The 21,964-nt window shown below is 36.1% G+C and overlaps 6 protein-coding genes across 7 annotated transcripts; 2 read left to right on the top strand and 4 right to left on the bottom strand.

Moving 5' to 3' along the window:
• Positions 1 to 372: 372 nt before the first annotated feature.
• LOC120767983 (BRCA2-interacting transcriptional repressor EMSY) lies at positions 373 to 6,382 on the bottom strand. Its single transcript, XM_040094400.1, has 6 exons — positions 6,196 to 6,382; positions 5,831 to 6,005; positions 5,425 to 5,698; positions 3,313 to 4,986; positions 1,256 to 2,918; positions 373 to 1,148 (listed from the first exon to the last, which is right to left on the bottom strand). The coding sequence occupies exons 1-6, from the start codon at positions 6,254 to 6,256 to the stop codon at positions 790 to 792; spliced, it is 4,206 nt and encodes a 1,401-aa protein (XP_039950334.1). The 5' UTR covers positions 6,257 to 6,382; the 3' UTR covers positions 373 to 789.
• Positions 6,383 to 6,856: 474 nt separating this feature from the next.
• On the top strand, positions 6,857 to 9,591 carry LOC120768931 (uncharacterized protein KIAA2013 homolog). Its single transcript, XM_040095713.1, has 7 exons — positions 6,857 to 7,245; positions 7,309 to 7,600; positions 7,675 to 7,851; positions 8,013 to 8,649; positions 8,709 to 8,998; positions 9,065 to 9,189; positions 9,251 to 9,591. The coding sequence occupies exons 1-7, from the start codon at positions 7,059 to 7,061 to the stop codon at positions 9,436 to 9,438; spliced, it is 1,896 nt and encodes a 631-aa protein (XP_039951647.1). The 5' UTR covers positions 6,857 to 7,058; the 3' UTR covers positions 9,439 to 9,591.
• A 219-nt stretch (positions 9,592 to 9,810) lies between these two features.
• LOC120768929 (aspartate aminotransferase, mitochondrial-like) lies at positions 9,811 to 11,915 on the bottom strand. Of its 2 annotated transcripts, XM_040095710.1 has the most exons (5): positions 11,599 to 11,915; positions 11,385 to 11,541; positions 11,178 to 11,321; positions 10,879 to 11,085; positions 9,811 to 10,779 (listed from the first exon to the last, which is right to left on the bottom strand). In XM_040095710.1, the coding sequence occupies exons 1-5, from the start codon at positions 11,667 to 11,669 to the stop codon at positions 10,084 to 10,086; spliced, it is 1,275 nt and encodes a 424-aa protein (XP_039951644.1). In that variant the 5' UTR covers positions 11,670 to 11,915; the 3' UTR covers positions 9,811 to 10,083. The 2 variants fall into 2 exon arrangements, with proteins under 2 accessions (XP_039951644.1, XP_039951643.1); XM_040095709.1 differs by having other exon boundaries at positions 11,385 to 11,915.
• A 113-nt stretch (positions 11,916 to 12,028) lies between these two features.
• On the bottom strand, positions 12,029 to 16,906 carry LOC120768930 (aspartate aminotransferase, mitochondrial-like). The gene is made up of 5 exons (XM_040095711.1): positions 16,667 to 16,906; positions 13,623 to 13,779; positions 13,411 to 13,554; positions 13,139 to 13,345; positions 12,029 to 13,068 (listed from the first exon to the last, which is right to left on the bottom strand). Exons 1-5 carry the CDS (start codon positions 16,747 to 16,749, stop codon positions 12,373 to 12,375), a joined length of 1,287 nt encoding a protein of 428 aa, XP_039951645.1. The 5' UTR covers positions 16,750 to 16,906; the 3' UTR covers positions 12,029 to 12,372.
• Positions 16,907 to 17,186: 280 nt separating this feature from the next.
• LOC120768927 (pre-mRNA-splicing factor CWC25 homolog) lies at positions 17,187 to 19,620 on the top strand. Its single transcript, XM_040095707.1, has 3 exons — positions 17,187 to 17,630; positions 17,693 to 17,900; positions 17,963 to 19,620. The coding sequence occupies exons 1-3, from the start codon at positions 17,613 to 17,615 to the stop codon at positions 19,561 to 19,563; spliced, it is 1,827 nt and encodes a 608-aa protein (XP_039951641.1). The 5' UTR covers positions 17,187 to 17,612; the 3' UTR covers positions 19,564 to 19,620.
• LOC120768928 (phosphoglycerate kinase) lies at positions 19,621 to 21,390 on the bottom strand. The gene is made up of 4 exons (XM_040095708.1): positions 21,185 to 21,390; positions 21,017 to 21,125; positions 20,113 to 20,948; positions 19,621 to 20,055 (listed from the first exon to the last, which is right to left on the bottom strand). The coding sequence occupies exons 1-4, from the start codon at positions 21,244 to 21,246 to the stop codon at positions 19,815 to 19,817; spliced, it is 1,248 nt and encodes a 415-aa protein (XP_039951642.1). The 5' UTR covers positions 21,247 to 21,390; the 3' UTR covers positions 19,621 to 19,814.
• Positions 21,391 to 21,964: the final 574 nt, after the last annotated feature.

Below are 21,964 nucleotides of genomic sequence, written 5' to 3'. Positions count from 1 at the left end.
GCAGAAAATTTTGGAAATTTTTACTTCTATTTTTTAATTATTCCACTGGTACTTAGCGCTAGCACTATATATGATGAATTCAATTGCATTACCTCTCCGTCGTGGGTGCTCATAAAAAACGTGTGAGTACTTAAGATACGTTAAATTCTTATGGTAAAACTTTACAAAAAAAAAAATAATAATAAGATATTGAATAACTGTAAATTAAGTTTAACTATAGTCCAACCTACTTGAGTCAGTAGTAGTTTGCTAGAAAATAACTTGCCAACGCATTTCTACTACTTACAGCCTTCACAAACTTTTTCTAAAACTTTTGTTCATTAACAAACAAAAAATTGCTTCACAAACTTTTTCTAAACATTTTGTTCATCAATAAACAAAAAATTGCTTCACAAACTTTTTCTAAAACTTTTGTTCATCAATAAACAAAAAATAATAATTTCATTACACTTCAACGGCTAACCTGCGCTTGTCTCAACTAATTATCTCACTTTTCTTTACGTTTGCGTTTCAGCTAACTTTAGCTGTTACACTAAAAATGTTTTCAAAACCAACTGTCTAAATTATCATTGCTATAAACAATTAATTTCACCAAACTTTTTATGTACACCATTCCAAATTAGTCTACACTCTACTCCCTGTACCGGACACAGTAACTAATGCTATTGCCCAATATATTGCTGGAGAAATTGTTGGCAAAAAAAACTGGTTTACCAGCCCAGCCTCCAGCAAATTCGACAATCTGCAAGCAGTGCCATGAAGCTTCAACCATATTTATTGCTGGCACGTTCAGTCATTGCGATTGACGATGGTGACTGTTGTTGGCTTTAGCGCCGCAACATTTATCGTCGTTGCTGTATTGCCGCTAACCATTTTTTTTGGGTTGCACTCCACCACGACTTTGTCCTCGTTTGCTATGCTGTGTGCCGACGACGACGCAGCAGTCAGCGTTGCTGTTGCTGTGGCCGTTAGTGTTGCGCTGTCATTGTCGTCCAGCACGATGATTTCACTCTCCGCTATTTGACGACTTTGTGTGGATTTTGCTGCTGTGACGTTTAAATTGTTTACCTCAGCTTTGTCATTGTTTACAAGCGTGTTGTTGTCCTCTTCTATATATTCAATTGCGGTATTTTCATCAATATCGGCAACTACAAAAATATGTCATGCAATTAATTATGAGTTATTTTTTTTACTTTTTAGTGCACTATACATATACATATATAATATTATTAATACTTGTCAACCACGCACGCACCGATAGTCTCATCAAATCCAGCATCAGTTTCGCATTCAACTGCGGCGGATATGCTGTTTGCTCTTGCGTTGTTCATACTGACTGCATTCGCTGCTCTCTCCAATTTCGCAGTTTCACTTTCCGCTTTTTGTGCAGATTTTTTCTGGCTGACCGCCACAGTCGTATTCTCCTCATCGTCGTCAATCACTTCGATTGGCTCATCTTCATCGTTGACGTTAGCGCTGGCGTTATTGTAAGTTTTCTGTAATCGTCCCACCTTCAGCTTCGGCGCATCTCGCGTTTTGGCTGGTGATATCTCACCGCCACTCTCGGTGCCACTATATATTGTGTATGCGCGTTCTGTCATCTCTTGGCCCTCTTCGCCGCCCGTATCGTCCGTCATTTCATTCTCGTCCATTTCACCGTCAACAGTGCCCTCAGTCTCAGTGCCGGCGTCTGTATCGCCCTCTTCCTGCTCCTCCACAATGACATCTTCAAAACTGTCATCGATAATTATGGTCTCACCATCAATCGTTTCCTTGTCTTGCATTTGTTGCTGTTGTTGTTTGCCACCAGCCTGCCCGCTTGACTGTCGGCGATATTCAGTGCGTGCTGCGGCTTTGGTTGCTGCTGCGACAGCTGTTGCTTGATCCAATTCCATTTCCCAATCGGTGGCACCCAAAATTATTGTGGACGGTTGCTGTTGTTGTTGTTGGCTTTGTTGCTCACGCTGTTGTTGCTGCTGTTGTGTACTTTCCACGAGCGTTGTTGGCAATACCGTGACTGTATCGCCAATATTATTACCCATCGTGATATTCGTGCCGTCACCACTATCCACTATTATCGGCATATTGAGTATATCAACTGGCGTATCTTCCGTAATCATTTGATTTGCTTCCAACTGCACGGCATTCGCTGCTCTAGAGGTCACGTTGTACTTGTTGCTGCCATCAATGAAAGTGGTCGTCTTAATTGGTATATTTGTGCTGCTTTGTGTTGACGACGAGCCGATTATCACGACATTTGGTTTGACGGCTTCCTTGTTTTGAGTATTCTGCACTTTAGCAGCTGCAACAATACCACTACTAACACTAGCAGGTTTAGACAGTGTTATTGTCCCGGAGGTGGTGCGTGCACCAACCGACGGCACGAAAACCATATTCATATTTCCCTTATTGCCGCCCATTGTTAGTGTATTTGTTGTAATTGTGGGCTTCGTCTGCGACTGGGATTGTGAAGTGATCGTGTGAAAAGTGCCCGCCAGATTGCCGGGCGAATTTAATGGTGCTGGGATTATTTGCACTTTCTGTATGGCGATGCGTTGCGGCTGGTGTGTGCCAGTTGTACCAGCACCCGTGGCATTGCTACTGACCACCGCGTTGGGCAAGATTTTGTGTGACAATGCACCTTGTAGTTTTGCTTTCGATGCGTTGTCTATGTTGGCTGGTTGTATGAACACTTTGCCATTTGGTGATTGGCATATTTTTACACTGGTACGAATACCAGTGGTTGAGATATTCTTTAGCTGATGCTGTAAGAATGGTGAAGCTGAAGTTGATTGTTGTTGTGATTGTTGATTCGAATGACTGACCGCCGTTACACTTGTAGTGGTATTCGCTGGTGTCAATTTTATATTGCTGATAATTTGGGGACCTGAATTGGAAGTACTAAAGGTGCCAGAAAGCTAAAAAAAAATTAATGCATTAAAAGTATGCATGTATGTATGTACATATATCAAAAAGGTAAACATTGTTTGTTAAGCAATAAAAATACAGAAGTAAATAAAGTAAAAATTACACAAAAAAATATAAAAAAACAAAAAAATAAAAAAAAAATATATACATCTATATAAAAATAAAAAATAAAGAAACAAAAGAAGTATAAAAAACAAAATAATAAATAACAAACAAAAAATAAAAAACAAAAAAAAATAATATAAAAACAAAATTTGAGAAAATAAAAAAATTTTACCACACATAAAAACATTAAAAAATACAAAATAAAAATAAAATTCAATACTAGGAAACTGTACTACTGCATAAACTCCAAAATCAATGGAAAATAAAATTTCGACTTACCTTGCCTGCGCTGCTTGCATTCACGCCAATTGTGCCCGTTTTAATGATCTGCGATTTGCGGAACACCGGAGCGCCGGATGTTAGTGTTGAAAATAGCGTACTACCCGCAGGTGTGCCACTCTGATTTGGTGATAGCAATAATGTGGAGCCCATGGTTTTTAGTACTGCAGTTGTGCCACCCAAAGAAGTATTTAAATTATTCCCACTAAGAGCACTGCCTCCAGCACCACCACCCACGAGTGTAGCACCATTATTGATAGTTTCAATTTTCGTAATATTAACAGTGTTACCGCCACTACCAGCAGTGGACGCACCGACACTGGCACCACCAACACCGGCGCCACTCAACACAATTGGTAACAATTTCGTTGTTAACACTTTGCCCTGCGCCGGCTGTTGTGACGATTGCAGTGTTGTGCCTTCCGTAGACACACTAGTGTTGTTTGTATTTTGAATTTGTATAATTGCGGGTGGCGTGTGAGTCGGCAGAGAAGGTGTCGCTTGTGCATTACTCGAGCTATTGCTACCTTCAATGATGCTAAACACTTGTGAACCACTGCTATTTGCGGTGCCGGTTAGTGCAGCGTTATTCTCTGTGCCAAGCGCACTGATCAATGTAGAGCCGGATAACTTTTTTGTGGTGATTTTAGTACCGGGTGGCAAAATTGTGGTATTTACTGCGCGTAATTTTGTGGCGGCCGCTGATAATTGTGGTAATGTCATTATCTGTGGTGTGGATGCAGATTGCAACTGGAACGTGGATGCTGTCGATACCACGACCGCTGATGCCATTGCTGTTGTTGCAGTTGTGACAACCGAACCCGGTAATTGTTGTGGCGGAAGACGGTCTTCAAGTATAATTTTCTGGACTGGCGTTGAAATCATTTTTTCCACTTTGCTATGTATAATTGTGGGAACTGATGAGCCGCCAACACTGCCAATGGTTGGCGATAAGGCAGTTGGCAATTGATGGGTATCGATTCGTGTAGACAAAGCATTTACCATTAATGGGGTGTTGGATGGTATTGCCGGTGCTATCACATTTGGCGACACTGATGATGCTCCTGATGATGGGGGTGTGGTAATTACGCTAGGCAATTGCAATTTGGTTAGATTCTTGGTTATGTCCTTCTTTGAAGCGGCAATCTGTGGTTGTGTAGAATTCTGATCTATGTTGAATTCATCCAACCCCTCACCCACGACATGTTGTATGTTGCGAACGGTTGTCTGCGCCAGCATTTGTTGTTGCTGTTGTTGTTGAGCAAGTAATTGTTGTTGTTTCTGCTCTTGAAGTTTGGAATTCGCTTTGCGGCCACTTTTGGCTGGCGTCGCCTGTCGCTTACCAGGTGTAACAGGTAATACGGGGTTTAAACCTGCGGCCATTTGTGATTTTTTCGTTGCCAGTTTTTGTTTTTGTAATGGTGTTTGATTTAAACGTTGCTGAGCAGCTTTGCTGTTGTGATTGTGATATAATTTCCGTATGTTACTGTTACCGGTGCTGGGTAACGTAGCTTGGCCACTATTAGCAGTTATGTGATGGAACTGCTTTTGGTGCTGTTGTTTGCTGGGTGAAGTATCACTGATAATGCGCTTTTTATTGCTGCCAGTTTGACTGTCGGATATGTTACGTTTCAGATTTTTCTTGTTGGCAGCAGGAATATCAGGCATTTTGAACTGTTAAAAAAATTAAATTAATTAGAAAAAAACATTAAAAAAATTTAATTCATAAATACAGATGAATGAATGTTTAAATATTTAACACCATAGCCGAAAGTTAAAAATCAAATAAAAAACTGTATCAAACACAAAAACAAATTTTGTCAATGAATTCAAATTTATCTTATTAGAGGAACAATTTTATTTGCATGCATTCCTAGATTGCTAATATACACTATACGTAAGTATATATGTGTATGATGCATTTATTAAATTCACTATATATAGTAATACATAAAATTTGTGGTTATTTCCTAACAATTTTAACTTTCTTCTACAAATGATCTTTCTTAATAATACCACATATTCACAGACTGTACTTTTTTAATCACTTTATATAATATATCGTTATATAACCCCGCCCTCCCCTCACAACCACACTAATTATCAACTTACAGGATCATCTGTAACGACGTAAACTTCGCGCTTGATTTCCCAAGATTCCAATTCTTCTTTTCCCGTTATTGAATTGATGGTATTAGCCCGTTCGGCAACAACTGCTGCTGCCGTATCAGCGGGATAGGGTAATTTAGCGTTTTCAGAAACTGTCTCAGTTGCCACATTATTGGCAATTAATGCGAGCGCTGTTTGTGGGGCCACACGCGGTAACATCGGATACGATCGTCGTCCTTCACGCGACCATTCTTGCCATGTATTTGGACCCGATATACTGTACACAAGTAAAATTAAAGTACAACACATATATGTATATAAGCACCATGCGAGTATTGTAGGAAGAATAATTTACACTAAACTTTCGCCTTATTTCGTAACTGCGCGAATAAATTCTTTAAACACTTACGCTTCAGCTATGGTACACAATTGTTCATCGTTTGCCACACGACGCGCTTCAGCTCGATGACGCTCTTGCGAGATGTGAAATATGCCACGCAACTCCTCAAGAAGTTTGGCCTTGTTGTCACTGAGGCCACCCTGAGCGCGAAATACACTAATCACATGAGAATAAGATTCCAGCTCTAGAAATAGATTGAACAAACAGCAAATGGTTAATAAAATGTTACACTATTAATACACGGCAACAATTATCTAAAGGATCACTGTCTCTGTGCACTCTTTCCGTTGGTATAACTCCTGAATGCGCGTCAACGCCAGTTCTTTTCACCTACAAGTATGTAGTTTGGCTCGCATTCGTAGCCACTTTCTTACCAAGTCTTCTCAAAATCCCTCGACACTCATCTCTAGACATTTGCAACGCCTGAGGCCACATCCTGCACGAATATTATCCACGCTTCGTTTTCGCAAATTGTTTTTTAAATGTTACACTATTTTCCAAAATAGTTTTCTCTAACTTTTCGCAAATTGGAGCGAAAAATTCACTGCTGCTGCTTCTTCATACGAGATTGGCAGCCATTAATGTTTATTTGTCAAAAAAGTAAGTACAGTACAAAATTATAAAAAAGGAGATGTCAAAAAAGAGATAGTTAAATAGGAAAGGCACGGAAAGTTATTTCAAATTATATAGTTAAAAATTAAATAATATTGTTTAAAAAAACTGTTTTTACTAAATTTATTATTGTAAATATTGTATAAACATGTTATTTTGTAATTTAAGCATTAATTTTTGTGTTCGGTGATTTTTTTAAAATAGTTTCTTCAGTAATAATCATTTCTTTATTAGTTCGAATATTGTTATTATTCTTATGAATCTTATTTTTATATGTTGCGCATTACAAAATTTAATAATTTTTATCTTTCTTAAATTTTAGAATTATTTATTTAAAATTTATAAATTTGGGTTAAGAATAATATGACATTGTTTATCATATGTTGTCAATCTGATTGTCATTTGTGTATTCTTAATATTCAACAGAGATTTCTTCACCGGTTGTGCAGTGTAAAACAAAAGTGAATAAATTGATAAAGTGTTAAGTGTGGATGAACCGTATCGGTGGGGATATTGTGTGTTTTCAAAACAAACATACCAGGTGACTGGCCCAACACCACTAGAACTACCGATCTATGGCCAAAAAGTAAATTTCTTAAACTTAAGTGAGAATAACGAAAGCAAGATGTTTCGAACAGACAAATCGAATAAATTCGATTTAGGAGAATTCAAGAGAAAACTGAAACGCCTTGCGGATGGTAGCTTTTTGTCCTATAGACGAATCTTTTTGCTCTTATTAGGAATATGTATATTTTTCTATATTTTGCCACCCGTATTTCGGTATTTGTTTATGAGTACGCCGGAAGTAAAAGGTAAAATGTATTAGCTTTAGTAATACAAACATACAATTCGTTTCAATTTGTTGTATCTTTTAGATCCACACATGCAGTGCATGGACGATCGCTTAACACCATTTTTTCTGCAAAACTATGAATTTGATGCCAATATACGGCACGTGCCACCGCATCCAGAAGAACGTAATTTCATACCGTATATAGGTAATGGTTACATTGGGATGGAAGTTGCACACGATGCTTCCTTGAACATAAAATCCGGCCGTTCGATGCAGTTGCCAATGCAATTTCATCCGGTTGTATCGGTAGCGCAGCGAAACGAAGCTGGACGTGAAGCAATGGTAGTTGAATATTTGTCCGGTACAGTGCATAGGTAAGTTTGGCATTTAAATTACTATGCAGTTAAAATAATAAAAATTGTATAAACTTCACAAAATATGCTCGCAGGTTTCAATGTTTTTCTAATTATTTTGTCGCCTATACTTATTACGCTCACCGAACACATCCGAGCGTTTTAATGCAAGAAATTAAAATCACCAATACACGAAATACCATAGAGGAAGTGGAGTTGATTTTCCCACGTATTTACTTTCAATCACCTACTTCGCACGTGATCAAATTGGGGTACGTAAAAAACTATGATAAAATATACATACGTATCCACCTATTTTTTATTTGACATCAATGTTGTAGAAATTAGTGAGAAGAATTAATTTATTTTTTTTACAAATTTTGTTATATTTCTGAAATCTGTTATTAATATATTGTTATATTATTTCTGCCAGTTCAACAACTCAATCCTCTGTACTTAAAGAATTCGAAGTGAGTACTGGAACGATTTTAGTAAATCCAGACGACCCCAACAATGTAATTGTAGTAAGCGTAGTCAAGCCACAAATCAGTCGAATTGTACAACTGAAAAAGCGTGGCGCTATCAGCATAGTATTTCCAATTGCAGTGCATTATTCACAACCGATTAAGCGTGACAAGTTAACGGAGACAGTACAGGATATGGAAAATAAAGCTATACAAGCTATGTCAAAAGTTTTGCAGAAATTGCAAAACAAATCGGAGCAACAGCCAAATCCACACACATTCCATCAAGAACATATTAATGTTTGGTCAGATTTGTGGGCTACCGGTTTCAGTATAAGTACATCTAAAGCAGAGGGCAGTTTGAATGGCGATCGTATCAACGCCTCCATGTATGCAGTTCTCTCGCAAACACGCAGTTACGAATATGAAGAGTACGCTTCTTTAAAGTCGCCTAGCAAACAAGAAATAGCGAAAGCACTAACCTACGCTGAAGGTTGTTATGACTCATATTACACATTACAGGCAGAGAATCTCTGGTTGAACGCTGACACATTAGAAAAACTTAATAATTTGGTGTCATCGTGGATGGTCACTTTGGAAAAGCAGGTAATACTATGCATAGTATCTCTATAAAGACATTTCAATATAATAATTTTATTATTTAGGGTTGCCACAACCTAATACGTGCCGGTGCTTCAGGTGTTATACAAGCTATGGTGCTCAGCTTTGGCAGTTTTCGTTTCAGCAATCAACATTTGGAATGTAACATGCATCCCAAGTATTTACATCGTGACTTTCATTTTCGTCGCTTAAATTACGGTAATAAAACGCACGTAAATGTCACAATCACCGTTACTGAAGATAATAAAGCCGTGATTAATGTGGCGCTTGATCGTTCCGACCGCAGTTATTATGCCTGTGATGGTGGTTGTTTGGATGAACCAGTATTACTCACGTGAGTTAATAATTAATTTAATTTATTGCTGGAAATAAGTAAAATATTGCATTTATGCTCCTTTAGGCAAAGCCGTCGGCCGTTTCCAGTGAAATTAACTGAACCAGTGACCGCAATTCTGTATATTACTGAAGATAAGCAACATATGGAAGAGCTACACAAAGCTATACATGTTAAAGAAGTAGTGGAAGGTATATATGCAAATTTTGTGTTTCTCAAGCTTTGTTTTAAAATTCTGTTTCTCAACTTTAGCGCCGGCGCACGAGCAGCACTTGCTCGCACTTCATAGGCATGGTCATCAGTTAGGCGGTTTGCCTACACTCTTTTGGGTTTCAGTTTGTGCAATAATTATAGTATTTCATGCGTTCCTATGTAAATTAATTATTAAAGAGTATTGCGAACCATCGGAAAAGCTGAGATATCGTTACAATAAACCATGACCATAAATATGGTGTGTAATTATATGTATTTGTATTTACATTTCTAGTTAGAAATATTATTATTTGAGCCTACAATGATAGCTAGTTCAATAACTTAACTCCTTAATATGCGTGTGTGTATATTTCATACTTTGTATGTATGTATGTTTATAATGTTGTCATACAAAAATACTAATATGCAATTAAACTCGAGCAATAATGATTAGAAATTATTTTTAACTTTGTTTTCAAATTTATGCGACATCGTGCTACTTATTGCTACATATATGTTGATTTTAAACTAATGTATTTATATTAATATAAATATAAAAATATGTAAACAATTGCAATTAAAATTTTTTTTTATTAGAACATAACCTAAACATATGTATGTGTATGCAAAATATTGTAATAATGCGTGTTTTACTCAAATATTGTAATATAACGGTTAAACAAAACAGCTGCTAGTTACAAGTGCTTTACTAATTGTCAAACCAGACGTCACGAAAATATTAAAAAGTTAGATCAAAACAAACGAAAATATTATATCCGAGTAGGCGCTTTGGAACTGTCAATGCTTTTTGCATATATTTTTGTTTACATAGGAATTGTTGCTGATTTTACATTAATTCTATGCAATCAGTAGTTAAATATACAATAAAAAAGCTACTTGGTGACGGCATGAATAGATTCTGCGACATAAGCGACGTTCTTCGTTGTCAAACCGACCACCGCAATACGTCCATCCTTTGTCAGGTAAATACTGTATTCCTTTATGAGACGTGTCACTTGCTCCGGTTTCAGACCAGTATAGCAGAACATGCCGATTTGATTAGTTATATGTTCCCAAGAGTGCTTAGAGCCGAGCGAAATTAATTTCTCCTTCAATTCCTTACGCATACTTATAGTACGATTAGCCATTGTCTTCAAATCATCCAACCATACACAGTAGAGTTCGTCATCCTTGAAAATCTCCATTGCGATGCGTGCACCATGTATGGGTGGACTCGAATACATGGCTCGTATAATGGTTTTCAAATTGGATGTCACACGTTCGGCCTCATCCTTCGAACTGCACACCAAAGTAAATGAACCAACGCGTTCACCATAAAGACCCATATTTTTGGCATAGCTCTGTGCCAAGCAAAATGTGTGCCCTTCGGCGCTGAAAATGCGCACAGCCAACGCATCATTATCAATATCACCGCTGGCGAAACCAAGATAGGCCATATCGAAGAACGGATATAAATTTCGTGTTTTCATTATCCGCGATATTTCGCACCATTGCTTCGCATTTGGATCCACACCGGTGGGATTGTGGGCACACGCATGCAGCAGCACAATCGATTTTTCGGGTATTTTCTAAAGTTGACGGATGTTGAAAATATGTATTTTAAATAATTATTATTTTTTTTAATAACTAAAAAAATGCATCTTCGCACGCCGATAAAAGCCACTTACACACAACGACTCTAAGAGCGACTGCTCATTTAGCGCACGCGTATTTGGATCATAGTAGCTATAGTTGGCCACTTTCAGGCCGGAATGCATGAAAATTGGACGGTGATTAGGCCACGTGGGTGTGGGCAAATACACCACGCGTTCACCCTTCCAGAAGATACCTAAAAATGCGGCACCAATGCGTAAGGCGCCGGTGCCACTTAAACTCTACACAAACGTTCAAAATGTTATTACAAGTATATATGTACATATGTATGTATAAGATGTATGATTGATATCAAATATTGCCATAAGCATACCTGCACTGTTGCATTGCAATTGTTCTTCAGTATGTCCGAGTCTTTGCCCAGCGCCAGCGCTATTGATTTGTTATAAAAATCCGCCAAACCCTGTATAGGTGCGTATTCCTTATTCATATTTTTGGCAATTACGCGTTTTTGTGCCTAGGGAAAGATTTGCATGATTTTTTGTAAAAAAAACAATAACAAAAATGATAAGCAACACACCTCTTTCACGCTGGGCAAGACCCATGGTTTGCTGTTGTCATCACGATATGCGCCTACGCCTAAATTTACCTTTTTGGGGTTTTTATCCTTTAAAAATGCCTCCGTGATGCCGAGTATAGGGTCGGGTGGTGCCATCTTCACATCTGTGAACCATGATCTATTGTATGGAATTTTAGTTTTTTTCTGATACCTTAAAATTGCATGTGGTACGTACTTGTAACGTGTGAAATATGGAGCTGGAGCAGCTTCAGCTTTAAAGGGTACACGCTTTGTAAATTGTAACATTTTTTTTTACAAAATTTTTGTATGAATTTACGATTATAATTTTTTTCTTTATGTCAACACCAAATTCGTAAAACAAAGTTGTAAGTTCAGATGTTTTTTTATTTTTTTTAATTTTAAATTTTTTTTTTTAATTTTTTTTCTCCAACTAATCTTTCCAAAGAAGTAAAGGTCTTCCTCTTCCTCTGAGAGACTAACCCGAATTTTTATTCGACTTTCAGCGCAATAACATTTCTCAAAATTATTAAAGTAATATTTTCGGCTTTTGCAACAACAAAAACAGTAGCCTCGTTACCAGAGACGATATTATTACAAAAACAATAATACAACCGTTAAATTAAAAAAAGCTGTATACATACATATATGGGTGAGTCGCTTATATTATATTTTCAATTGTTTATTAATTCGTGATTTACAGTTTCATTTTAAATGCTTTCATTTATACGTTAACATTATATTTTCATTTTGAGCGTTATATTCGCTTAGGTACTCAAAGTATATGTTACAAGATTTACTTTAGTTTACTAAGCTAAAAGACTTGGACTGCTATTATTTATTAAAATTCTACTAATACACACACACACCTGCATATACATGTACACAGATACATATGTGTGTTCGATTTTAGCGGCAACCTGGCCGCATTGCTTTGCTGTGCATTAAAATTCATAACAAACATTTCTATTAAATTTTGGCTATTTCGCGTTTACTTGGTAACTTCGTGCATGGCATGTGCCAAGTAATCAACATTCTTGCTAGTTACACCAGCCATCGAGATGCGACCATCTTTGGTCAGATAAATGCTAAATTCCTTCGACAAACGTTCGACATTTTCGGCAGTCATGCCCGAGTAGCAGAACATACCAATTTGATTGGTGATGTGATCCCAGGAGCGTGATGAGCCCAACTTCACGAGATTACCCTTCAATTGTGCGCGAATATTGATAATACGATCGGCCATTGTTTTCACATCCTTCAACCAAATGGCTCTTAATTCTTGATCATTGAGGATTTCGGCAGCCAGACGTGCACCATTGATTGGTGGATTCGAGTAGAGCGCACGAATGAGTATCTTAATTTGTGATGTGACACGATCAGCCTCTTCTTTGCTGGCAGTGATGACCGAGTAGGCACCGGCACGTTCACCATATAAACCCATATTCTTGGCAAAACTCTGGGCCAGGCAGTACAAGTGACCGTCCTTCTCAAAAATGCGCACAGCTTGTGCATCACGATCGACATCGCCGGAGGCGAAACCCTGGTAGGCCATATCGAAGAAGGGGAACAAGTTCTTCTTCTTGATCAATTGAGAGAGCTCCTTCCATTGCTCGATTGAGAGATCGACACCGGTGGGATTGTGCGCACAGGCATGCAATAAAACAATGGATTTCTCTGGAATTTTCTGCAAACCAAACAAATAAATATTAAAAATATTATAGTTAATATCTATGCAACAACAAAGTGATACTCACGCTAATATCTTCGAAAACACCTTGCACATCCAAACCGCAAGTTTTGGGATCATAATAACGGTATTTCTTAATTGGAAGTCCGGAGTGCTCGAAAATTGGCACGTGATTGCCCCAAGTGGGTGTTGGCACATACACCTCACGATTGCCCTGCCAGAATTTGCTAAGGAAGGCGGCACCAATACGCAAAGCACCTGTGCCACTGATGGACTGCAAAGTAAAACGACTCGTCAACATAAGCACACTAAAAAAATAATTATTATTGATTTACTCACCTGTGTTGTGGCATTGTGTTTGCCTTTCAAGCGTTCCGAATCCTTGCCAAGCGCCAGCTCGATGGCTTTGTTGTAGAAATCTGGAATACCGATGATCGTGGCGTATTCCTTGTCCAATTTTTTGGCGGCAATGCGTTCTTCAGCCTTGAATTTCAATTGGTGCAGTTAGTAATACTTGCAGTTATGTTTAGAAGAATGTAGAGCAAACTTACCGTGCGCACACTTGGCAACACCCATGGTTTACCGTTATCATCGCGGTAAGCACCAACACCCAAATTGATTTTTTTTGGATTCGTGTCACGTTTGAAAGCTTCGGTTACACCCAAAATAGCATCAGGTGGACCCATTTGCACGCCAGCAAACCATGATCTGAAAGCAAAAATTATTTAAATAAAAAATAAAATTATTTTATTAATGAAAATATTTTAGTAAATCATTTTATTAATAATTATACGCTTTCCTATTAGCTCAGTTGTTATCATTACATAGTTACTATTTGTAAATACTTTGTGAAAAATATGGCATATATAAAATTGCGTCACGTTACAGCCCATTTCTGTTGGTGTCAACAAATATTTGTTAGAAAAACAAATTATACCTAATACTATTATAAAAACGCACTTATTTATAATTGAACATACATGCTTACATAAGTATACACATATAATTTTTTCTTTATCAATTTTTAATTTTTTTTTCACTAGGAAGCTACAAATTGACGTAAGTCATTTCACTTACTTATATGAATAGAGATAATTCGAATATACTTATTCATTAATTTCATTTACCACATTAGGGTTTCCGTTTTTCCCAAGTTAATTTTTTTTATTTTTTTTGCAAACGCCCCGGAAGTTTCAGTTTTTTTTTAATTAACTGAGCATTCATACACAAAATTATAAATTCGTAGTTGCTCATACGACATGGTGTACTGTATGCAAACAGCACATTTGCTGCCTACCTTTAACTGCTTATAACTTAACTTTGTTTCAATGACAAAAGCCAATTAGAATTTTTTTTAACGTTAAAAATCAAAAATTCATAAATAACGGACACCCTAATATACATACATATTAACAATCTATGCTACTAACACTAAACAACAGTCATGCATGTTTTAAAAATTTCTGAATCATAATGATAACAATTAGAATAGGCGTCTACATATGTATACATAGATACATACATACATACATACATATTTCAATAAAAATTAAATTACGTGAAAATGCAAATTGTTCACTGCCATGGTCATAAATTTCGTTATCGCATCCCGTGAACTGGACTGATGACGTTGACAAATACATATGTACATATGTATGTATGCTCAGCTGCTTAAAAATAGACATAACAAACAAAAAACAACAAATTTTTGGGCATACATGTATCTACAAATGTATATGCAGCTGCTTACATACATACATACATACAAGTATCTACAAGTGAGTAGTGAACTGAGAAAAGTATTCAAGAAATGATTATATATTTTTTGCACTAATTTTAAAAATAAAGAAATTTTTGTCAGGTTGCGACCATTTATTTCCTCTCAATACGTCAATTCAGCGGATATAGCTTTTTTTCAATATACATACACACATACATACACACAGATAATTTTGTAAAAGAATTTTTGAAGACATTTTGGCGAGAAATTTGTTGCGAGAGCTGTCCGCTCCTAAGTGGGAGGGGTTAGTGCTGGTTTAAAAAATAATCAGCAACTGGAAGCGTGATCATGTTATCTATTGCACAAAAGCATTATTTAATTATAAAAATATCTTGAAGTATGTGAGGTGTATGAAAATAATTTGTTATACGAGTAATGCTATCATATTTTGTAATACGCCGGCTTTTTCACATGTAGACTTGAATTACTTTCTCAAGTGGCTTATATTATATGTAGTATATTATAGAGCTATAAATTCTTAATCATGCACTTTAAAGATAATATATCCGTCTTATTAAATATTTTTATCCGCCTGGATCTTATGCACTTATATCAACAGCAGCATTTTTTTATTATGTAATTTATTAAGTAATAAGTTGATGTTTATTTCGTTTATTATATATATGTATGTACGTAATTAAGATTTGAGTGTAATTATTGTATACAAAAAATATTATTTCAAAACGATCTTTATATGTACATAATTATACCATATTTACTAAATAGAAACATAAGAACATTTCAAGCTTACATACATATGTAAATGTTTGTTTGTATGTACATACATAGTATGTAATTATGTTTAAATTAGCATATGTAAATATGCAAAGGGTAGTAATTTTTACTGCAAATCTATTTTACCCTAAACTGATTGTGCACAATGTATTTGCGCATATGAAATAAATGACCAGTAGTTTGTACAAATATACATACATATGTACATAAATAATTACATATTTATGTATATATGCATACTGATAGGCACATACATATGCGCATATATTCAAGTACTTTCTTACTGATTTATTACCTAATAAATCCACTCAAGCAGTTTAGTAAAAATAGCTACCCAATTAATGCTCCAAGTGATTTATGTATGTACTTACATATATATTAATTTAAGAACTACAACCAATATTAACATATATTTTTCTAAGTGACATATCTGCATATACTTATAATATTTCTAGATATAAGAAAAAATATTAACAAATTAACCCTTTAGATTACCAAAGCGCTGCACTCGCTGGAGCAATAAGCAACTTCAAAACAGATTAAAATATAATAAATTTACTAACATAGTATATAATAATATATCGAATATTTAATATTTACGAAAAAAAATTATTGTCGCTAAAACAACAAATAAAATAGGTACGAATATTGATATAATTAAGAAATTGCTACAATTCCACCAAGCGTACGTGATGTCGCGTACATTATAGGGCACATACATATTTACACATACACGTGTACATGCGAATGCGCGAAAATAGGCAAGTAAATATGCTGCATGATTGAATGACCTTGTGTAATGACATCTACTAGCGCTTGAGCTGAGCAGTTAGCACCGGTTGCATGGAAATTTTCGATGTTAATTCATTAATATGCAATTTTTGCTTAAAACTAAAACGTTATAAATGTATTTTATAATGGTTCGTTCACACGTGAATACGCCGTTTCTTAGTTGCTAAACATTTGCCAACTATTCAAGCTACCCGGCGGATATTTAACCTGCTACATATGTATATGCATAAGTGTAAATATTTATAATATTGTCAATGTTCTAATTAAATTGACGCTTCGATTGCTTACTGTGTGCGTGCGGGGTTGGCATTTAATGCTGCTCCAATAGCGCGGTTTGCCGACAAAAGAGTTTTTCCGCTAATATTTGCCATTTTCTACACTTTAAATTACCAATAATGACAAAAGCTTTCTGTTAAATGCTTAAATTGTTAACCGGCCACCCACAAAGCAATAGTTCTCAACCAGGAAAAATTCAATACTGCAAAAATTATCCAAATCAGCAAACGTATAATAACCGCCACACTAGGCAGCCCCACTTGGTGTTCGGCAATCAGCTGAAGCACCTCGTGGGGGATAGTGGGTTGCCACTGTACATTTATAAGCTAAATTTATTTATATTCTGTCACGTATGACAGATAGTTCAATTTTTACATAAATTATGATTAAACTTCCAACTTTATATATGTATGTACCAAAAGCACCCCAGTCTGGGCCAGAAACACCAATAGTACACTGATATAATTTTGCATGGAAAGAGAAACACACACACATTATAACTGAATAACAAAATGTGTGAGAAAGAAATGAACGTTTACACATGCACAAAAGTTTCGATTTCGCTTTCTGGTAACAAAAGTATGGTATAAAAGATGAATGGCTGACAATTCTAGTAAAATTATTTAAATCCGAAAGGCGGATGTACATATTTATGGAAAGATGGCAGAGGAAATAGGATATCATATTCACAATTATATCATCAAGATTCCATTCACAATCAACAAATTTTTAATATGGAAATTAACACTGTGAATCACATAAATCAGCTGATATAGATTGTTTACCAGCGTAAAATCCTTATACCATGCATTCAGATAAAAGCAGTACTTAAGAAAAAGTATAAAAGTTAAATATATAAGCATATTGTTTATATTGTTTTTGTTATCCAAACAATTTAAATCAAAAAAATTTCGCAAGCATTTATACATTACCGGTAATTAAGAAAAAACTCGACGAAATGGGCGGCGGAGATTTGGTACTATAACAAGCTTATTTAATATTAAAATAAAATTATTAATTGTATACTCTTAATTTTAGAATTTGAAAAAGTCTTGGCATCCGCATACGATGAAAAACCAAGAAAAAGTTTGGAAAGCGGAGCAAGCCAAATCGGAGGAAGATAAAAAGCTCAAAGATCTACGTAGGGAGATAGATGAAGAAAAAACACGGGAGGAGCTTAAACAGATAGGTCGTAATTCTGGTATACTTCCACAGGAGGACAAGAAGTTAGAATGGATGTACAAAAGTAAGTTCACCGAAAGTTTCCCGTAACGCTTGAAACTTTCAACATACATTTTTTATTTGCAGGTAGTAATGAGCTTATAAATCGTGAAGAATATCTGCTTGGAAGAAATATCGACAAATCATTTGAGATGTTGCAAGCTGAGGAGCAACGAAAAGATCAAAATATGGTCGGTGTAAAACAATCAATTAATCATGTGGAACACGAATGCATACCATTTTCTATACGCTCTTATCGCAATATGGAGAACACAGAACAAGTTGATTTGCAACGTAAAGTCATGGAGGACCCTTTAATGTTAATTAAACAACGCGAAATGGAATCTAGGAAAAAGCTTTTAGAGAACCCTGTAAAATTAAAAGAACTTCACCGCATTCTTAAAACTGACGAATTACTTAAGAAGTCCAAAAAAGTAAAGAAATCTAAGAAGTCTAAGAAATCCAAGAAAAAACATAAAAAACGTTCTAAGTATTCCAGCGATGACAACTCATCAGATTCTGAATCGGGCAGTGACACCGCAAAGGACCTAGATAAGGAATTAGCTAAGAGATATAAAAAGCTAAATAAAGAGGAGGATTTTTCTGGTTTGAATTTGTCAAAATTATTGGACGCTAAATTCGAAACTATTACAAAAGAATTGGATAAAGCTGCCGGAAGTAAGCGCAAAAAAGATCACCGACATCGCTCAAACAACAGTGACAGTGGTCATGAGAGCAAGAGAAGAAGCCGTTCCAGGGATCGTGATAGAATAATAGAGAAAAAATCGTATGAGAGTAAAGAAAGGGAAAAAGCATGTAGAAGCCCTCGTCATAGATCACCCAGTAATTATCAAAAGAAACAAAGTTCGATTACACGATCACCCGATGAGCCTCGTAAACGACAATACTCTACCTCTCCTTCTGTCGAAAGGGATGTTAGAAATATTTCCCATTCCAAAAGGTCCCGTTCAAGTCGTTCATTAAGTAAAGATCGTAAGAAGATAAATGATCATAGAGCGAGACGGCATGATTATAAGAATCGTGAAATGCAACTAAAACGCAGACCTCGTTCCACGTCACCTAAAATTGATAAAAGTCGCCGACGTTCTGAAATAAAATCTCCAGTTCGCTCAAGTAACAGAGAACGTTCAATATCTCAACGAATAAGATCACGTTCCCCACAAAGAAGTTCACGTTCTTCCCGTAGAACTTCACGTTCTCCACGTAGAAATTCACCTTTCCGCAGAAATTCTCGTTCTCCAAGAAGGAGTTCACGTTCTCCACGTAAGAATTTACCTTACCGTAAAAATTCACGATCTCCGCGTCGGCGAGAAAGATCAAAGGATCATAATGAAAATAAGGAGGTGCATGCGCGATCTAAAGAAAGTAGGGGTATAGCAACACAGAAAAAATTAAGCAATGAGGAAAAGGAAGCACGTCTTCGTGAAATGATGGAAAATGCTAGTTGGAGGGAAGAGGATCGCGTGAAAGCAGTGCAAAAACATCGCGAAGCCAATGCCCGTGAAGAACAACAATATAAAAATCAGGATTTCGACAAGGAATTCATAAATAAGGAAGTAAAAAAAGCGATTGCTACACAGTCGTCTATTGGGTCTAGAATTCGTTCAAATTTGAATAATATTCAACGTACATCCGCCGCTATGAATTCAAATTTTACAAAAAAATAAGCAAAATCCGTTTCTGGTTTAACAAAATTTTGTTTTTGTAACTAATAAATACATATATTTAACGGTTTTAATTATCAGCTATTTTTATTCAACATCTAAACGTATTCAATATGTTCAACAAATGAATGTGTTCCTTGTTGCAAGAGCAGTGCTTTAACGATATTTATAATATTTTCCAATTGCTCAGCATAGATAGTTTCTTAATACAAATTTGTCTCTTCTTCTGTTTGCCCATATTGGAGTTATATATTTTAAGCATTGCTCAAAGCAGCTACACCTGGCAGTGTTTTGCCCTCAAGCAACTCTAGAGAGGCGCCACCTCCGGTTGAAACATGTGATACCTTTGATTCGGTACCCCATTTGGCGCAGCAAGAAGCTGTATCACCACCTCCAATAATGGAAACAGTGCCACCTTCAGTAGCCGAAACTACCGCATCCATAACAGCCTTTGTGCCGTTGGCAAAGTTGGCGAATTCAAACACACCTGGGGGACTGAAATAAAATACAAGTTTAAATAAAACCTTATAATAAGATAACCTATAGATTTACCCATTCCAAACGATGATTTTTGCACGGCATACGGGTTCTTTGAACAATTCTCTGGATTTTGGACCGATATCCAAACCCATGTAACCATCTGGAATACCTTCTTCGACAGTTGCTTCACATGTTTTAGCATCTTCAGCAAATTTATCTGCGCAAATAAAATCGACCGGCAAATGTAATTGCACGTTGTTTTTCTTTGCCTTTGCAACCAAATCATTGACGATTTTTGCACCTTCTTCGTCAAAAAGTGAAGAACCAATCTTCATATTGTTGATGACTTTCAAGAAAGTGAATGCCATGCCACCACCAATTACCATCTCATGTACTTTATCAAGCAAGTTTGAAATCAACTGAATTTTGTCCGCAACTTTAGCACCACCCAAAATGGCCAAGAATGGACGAGGGGGATTATCCAGAGCCTGAGCAAAGTATTTCAATTCTTTGTTCAACAAAAGACCAGCTGCACGCTTTTCGAAACCTTCGCCAAGCATAGAGCTATGGGCGCGATGTGCTGTACCAAATGCGTCGTTTACATAAACATCACCAAGTTTGGCCAAACTTTGACGGAATTCTTTCACTTTAGCTGGATCTGCCTTTGCTTTCGCTCCACTAGCATCAAGACCTTTTCCCTCCTCTTCAATGTAAAATCTCAAATTCTCCAACAAAATAATAGTACCAGGTGCTGGATCTTTACATTCATTTTCTACTTCGGGTCCAACGCAATCAGGTAAAAATTTCACATCTTTTCCAAGAAGTTTTTTCAGTTCATCAGCCACTGGAGCAAGGGTATACTTTTGATTCTTTTGTCCATCTGGACGACCTAAATGTGACATGAGCACCTGTAAAAAAATAAAATTGTAAGTATATCTAAGAAGATAGTAAGCCGACATTATGAAAAATTACTTACGACAGATTTCGCTTTTGCGTCTAACGCAAATTTGACGCTATCCAAAGCGGCAACAATACGTTGGTTGCTTGTAATTTTGCCATCTTTGATAGGAACATTGAAGTCCACTCTTAAAAAAATTATTTATGCAATCTCGTTCAAATTGTTATTACAGAAGAAACCAATTACCTCATCAAGACCCGTTTGCCATTTAAATCCAAACTTTCGATGCTCAACTTGTTAAAAGCCATTTTTCCGCCTTTACTATTTTCTTTTTTATTACAAGAAGATAGGCTTTTCTGAATAGTATTTCCGAAATAAGATTGGAATTGAAAAGTTCTCCGCACGCACAAAATGTTCCTTCTGCTTATCTGTATGGTCAAACTTTTTAGTAGACAATTCAATGTCATTGCAAGGGCAGGCCGACAATTGAAGCAGAGTTGTTATATACGCGAAATTTGTTAGAAAATCAATGAAAGATTCGAATTTTCAAATTTTTACAGCAAAAGCTTTAAATGTAATTTAACGTTTGATATATAAATGATCGGCTCTTTTTCATACAAGCAAAGGTATAGAAATTTAAAACTGAATAACATAAGGCTACTTATTATATTATAATCTATCCAGTGGCGTAAATTGGTATCATAACATCTGTGTATAAGGAATACGGATACCGCTAAAAGTTGTAGTAAGAATATTTCATATAGTGTATAATAACAAATCAACATGGACAATCAACATTTAATGAAATAATTAAATCTTTGTTATACGATTCGTTTTCATTGCGAGTGAAATACCGTAAAATCAGTATAACTCACGGTATATTTCTTTATTGCGAATAGGTATTTTTTTATTTAACGTGTGTGCAGGTTACAATTGAAATGTCAACAACTTCAAAAGTTGTTTTGACGTCTGTGGAAATTTTCATTAGCCTTTCATATATGAAAAAATAAATGTTTAGCGAAAAAA

This window comes from Bactrocera tryoni, chromosome 2, assembly GCF_016617805.1.
Source record: "Bactrocera tryoni isolate S06 chromosome 2, CSIRO_BtryS06_freeze2, whole genome shotgun sequence".
Classification (NCBI taxonomy): domain Eukaryota; kingdom Metazoa; phylum Arthropoda; class Insecta; order Diptera; family Tephritidae; genus Bactrocera; species Bactrocera tryoni.
This window is presented reverse-complemented; position numbering and strand designations above follow the sequence as displayed.

Bases quoted from the DNA above. Each gene is read 5' to 3' on its own strand.
- LOC120767983 (XM_040094400.1), bottom strand. From the start codon at position 6,256: ATGTGGCCTCAGGCGTTGCAAATGTCTAGAGATGAGTGTCGAGGGATT. The intron at 5,699-5,830 runs GTAAGTGTTTAA...ACTTGTGTACAG, and splicing joins TTGTGTACCATAGCTGAAGC to TATATCGGGTCCAAATACAT. The intron at 2,919-3,312 runs GTAAGTCGAAAT...ATTTTTTTTTAG, and splicing joins ATGCAAGCAGCGCAGGCAAG to CTTTCTGGCACCTTTAGTAC.
- LOC120768931 (XM_040095713.1), top strand. From the start codon at position 7,059: ATGTTTCGAACAGACAAATCGAATAAATTCGATTTAGGAGAATTCAAG. The intron at 7,601-7,674 runs GTAAGTTTGGCA...ATATGCTCGCAG, and splicing joins TTGTCCGGTACAGTGCATAG to GTTTCAATGTTTTTCTAATT. The intron at 8,999-9,064 runs GTGAGTTAATAA...ATGCTCCTTTAG, and splicing joins GATGAACCAGTATTACTCAC to GCAAAGCCGTCGGCCGTTTC.
- LOC120768929 (XM_040095709.1), bottom strand. From the start codon at position 11,669: ATGTTACAATTTACAAAGCGTGTACCCTTTAAAGCTGAAGCTGCTCCA. The intron at 11,322-11,384 runs GTGTGTTGCTTA...ATCTTTCCCTAG, and splicing joins TCTTGCCCAGCGTGAAAGAG to GCACAAAAACGCGTAATTGC. The intron at 11,086-11,177 runs GTATGCTTATGG...ACGTTTGTGTAG, and splicing joins ATTGCAATGCAACAGTGCAG to AGTTTAAGTGGCACCGGCGC.
- LOC120768930 (XM_040095711.1), bottom strand. From the start codon at position 16,749: ATGGCAAATATTAGCGGAAAAACTCTTTTGTCGGCAAACCGCGCTATT. The intron at 13,346-13,410 runs GTGAGTAAATCA...TTTACTTTGCAG, and splicing joins AACACAATGCCACAACACAG to TCCATCAGTGGCACAGGTGC. The intron at 13,069-13,138 runs GTGAGTATCACT...TTTGGTTTGCAG, and splicing joins GTGTTTTCGAAGATATTAGC to AAAATTCCAGAGAAATCCAT.
- LOC120768927 (XM_040095707.1), top strand. The intron at 17,901-17,962 runs GTAAGTTCACCG...TTTTATTTGCAG, and splicing joins GTTAGAATGGATGTACAAAA to GTAGTAATGAGCTTATAAAT.
- LOC120768928 (XM_040095708.1), bottom strand. From the start codon at position 21,246: ATGGCTTTTAACAAGTTGAGCATCGAAAGTTTGGATTTAAATGGCAAA. The intron at 20,949-21,016 runs GTAAGTAATTTT...ATTTTTTTACAG, and splicing joins ACGCAAAAGCGAAATCTGTC to GTGCTCATGTCACATTTAGG. The intron at 20,056-20,112 runs GTAAATCTATAG...ATTTTATTTCAG, and splicing joins AAAATCATCGTTTGGAATGG to TCCCCCAGGTGTGTTTGAAT.